This window comes from Tupaia chinensis, unplaced genomic scaffold (genome assembly GCF_000334495.1).
Source record: "Tupaia chinensis unplaced genomic scaffold, TupChi_1.0 Scaffold000674_2, whole genome shotgun sequence".
NCBI classification, from domain to species: Eukaryota; Metazoa; Chordata; class Mammalia; order Scandentia; family Tupaiidae; genus Tupaia; species Tupaia belangeri.
In genome coordinates, this window is record NW_006160198.1 from 954,601 (window position 1) to 957,132 (window position 2,532).

General features: G+C 38.9%; 1 protein-coding gene across 2 annotated transcripts in view; it reads left to right on the forward strand.

The window, feature by feature from the left end:
* Nucleotides 1–2,532, forward strand: part of DPP4 (dipeptidyl peptidase 4) — a 93,889-nt gene that overhangs the window by 26,074 nt on the left and 65,283 nt on the right. For both annotated transcript variants that reach the window (XM_006160270.2, XM_006160271.2), the window contains exon 3: nucleotides 2,197–2,292. In XM_006160270.2, the coding sequence (XP_006160332.1) occupies nucleotides 2,197–2,292 (96 nt within the window). The remainder of the gene's footprint in view (nucleotides 1–2,196; nucleotides 2,293–2,532) is intronic.

The following is a 2,532-nucleotide window of genomic DNA, read 5'->3' on the forward strand; positions in this document are numbered from 1 at the left end:
CCCAGGGACCAGCAGGTGGAGTGAAGGTTAAGGTGCTGGACTCCCACATGGCTGACCATGGTTTAAACCCTGGATCCAGCAGCCTAAAAATCATGCTAGATGCATGGACATACATGCCTAAAATCCCAAGAGGAGAATGGAGCAGAAGGGACTGCAGCATGACCATCCCCCTTGGGAAGTGATTTCTCACTTTTCCTCTCTTTGGCTTTGTCTCTCTCTAGTGAGCACACGTGACCTACAAAAATCTATAAAAAAAGAGAAACGAAAAAAAGGAAAGATTTTTTTTTTTAACCTTGGATTTTCTTCTTTATTTTGCATGGAAAATTGATTTGGTGGCTAGAACTACTGCTTCTATCATGCAAGCATGAGGAAGATGTTAATGCAATGTCATATTCCAAGTCTTTAATATGCATGAGCCTCTGCTCTAAAATTAAGAAAACCCTCTTTTCAGAATGTTTGTTACATAGGAAAAAATAAATACATGCACAAATAATTTGCTTATACGTCTGTTTGTGTTTTCATTTACTCAGAAGCCAGTGCTGTCTCTCACTGATATAGTAATGTTTGTCCCAATGGTTGTTCATAGTTACTACTAGAATGAAGTGAATGTGGAGAAGTCTCATTGCTAAATTAAGAGTGATTCCCAGGGACCAGCAGGTGGAGTGAAGGTTAAGGTGCTGGACTCCCACATGGCTGACCATGGTTTAAACCCTGGATCCAGCAGCCTAAAAATCATGCTAGATGCATGGACATACATGCCTAAAATCCCAAGAGGAGAATGGAGCAGAAGGGACTGCAGCATGACCATCCCCCTTGGGAAGTGATTTCTCACTTTTCCTCTCTTTGGCTTTGTCTCTCTCTAGTGAGCACACGTGACCTATGGCACAAAACCTGAAAAAAAAAAAAAAAAAACAATGCTTCCTGTAAGAGAATTACCTTCTTATAAGCTGTGAAAAATTAGCAAGAGAGGGTGCTGCTGGCTTTCCATTCCTCCTGTGCTTATAGATTATAGGAATGCTTTGATGAAGGCTGATTGTGTGTGCATTTTTGTGTACATGAAAGAAGTAGATAAAAAGAGCTCTTTGTCATCAGTTGACAGACTCTGGAATTGGGGAAGAGAAATCACATTGGCTTGATTATGCTTACAGGATGATATCCTATGTCAATAAAAAAAATAAACAAAGACTATATGTGTGTGTCTACTGTGGCATTGGACTGTGCTAGGTGCTGAGGTTGTTGCAAAAGAAAACAAAAACTAAAAATAAACTAACACAAAAAACAAGGCCCTGTCTTTAAAGAATGTATGGCCTACCTGAGTATACCACACAGGTAGATATGGAAAAATAGAAATTTTTTAAACAGGTAATTAAAAACCCAAATGAGTAGTGTGGGGAAAAGTCAGAGGAGGCAGAATAGAAGTCTTCATGAAACAAGCAGGAGTCAGAGGATGGCAGATTGTGACAGGGAAGCAGTTGAAGATATTGTGGCGAAGTGGCTTAGGACAAGGAGCTGAGGTGAAAAAGCCCAGAAGAGCTCCCGGGTGCAGGGTGAAGATTACGTGATAGGTGAGATGGTTCCTCTAGTGAGAAAATGTACAAGAAGAGCCTGGGAAGGGAGCCTCCCACCAGAAGGTAGAGGACAGCACATACTAGATTAAAGACTTGGAATCTTCTTGTCAGGAAGCTTGCTTTCCAGGAAGAGATCACTCAGATGAGAAACTGACATCTGAAAAGAAAAGAAAAAAATCATTCCAGTGGTAGTTCAGAGGAGGGATTAGAATGGAAGAACTTGATGGTGGGTATAACTGGAAAAAGATTTTGCATGAAGAATCAATAGATCCAGTTAGATAAGGGTGGCAGAAAGGGAAGAAGACCTCAAAAGTGATTTTTCAGACTCTAAACTTGAGGTGCCAGTTGCAGAATACAGAACCACATGAATTATACAAAATTTAAAGAAAATTAATGATATGAAAAAAATATTAAAAAAAACTAAATTGGGTGATCAGCATGTCTTAAAAGTCTCTAAGGAGAGACACTCACATACTTGAGAGTTACGTGCATTTTGAAATCTTTCAAAATATGTTTTGTCAATTTGTGAGTGTATTTCAGCTAGGTATATTGTAGAGACTAGTTTGTTTACTTCATGTAATATTTAGCTGCCTTACTGAACATTTGGCTCTTTTTTTTCAACTAACAGATAATGCTACAACTGACAATCGCAGAACTTACACTTTAACTGATTACTTGAAAAATACTTTCAGAGTGAAGTCCTATACCTTGTGGTGGATTTCAGGTAAGAATTATTTTGGGGGGAGGTTTGAATTGTTATGTTTATGTTCATTCTAGATAGATTGTGTTATGGGACACTTTTATGACACTGAGAAGATAGCATCCTTTTCTTTTTTGACATTTTTTTTTAAATTGTTAGAGTGGCAGAGAGAGAGAGAGCATAGTTCCTCAATGAGGCCCAGTCACACCACAGTCCCTTATTCCTCCATTTCTCCATCATGCTGAAATTATTTTGGGCACACAT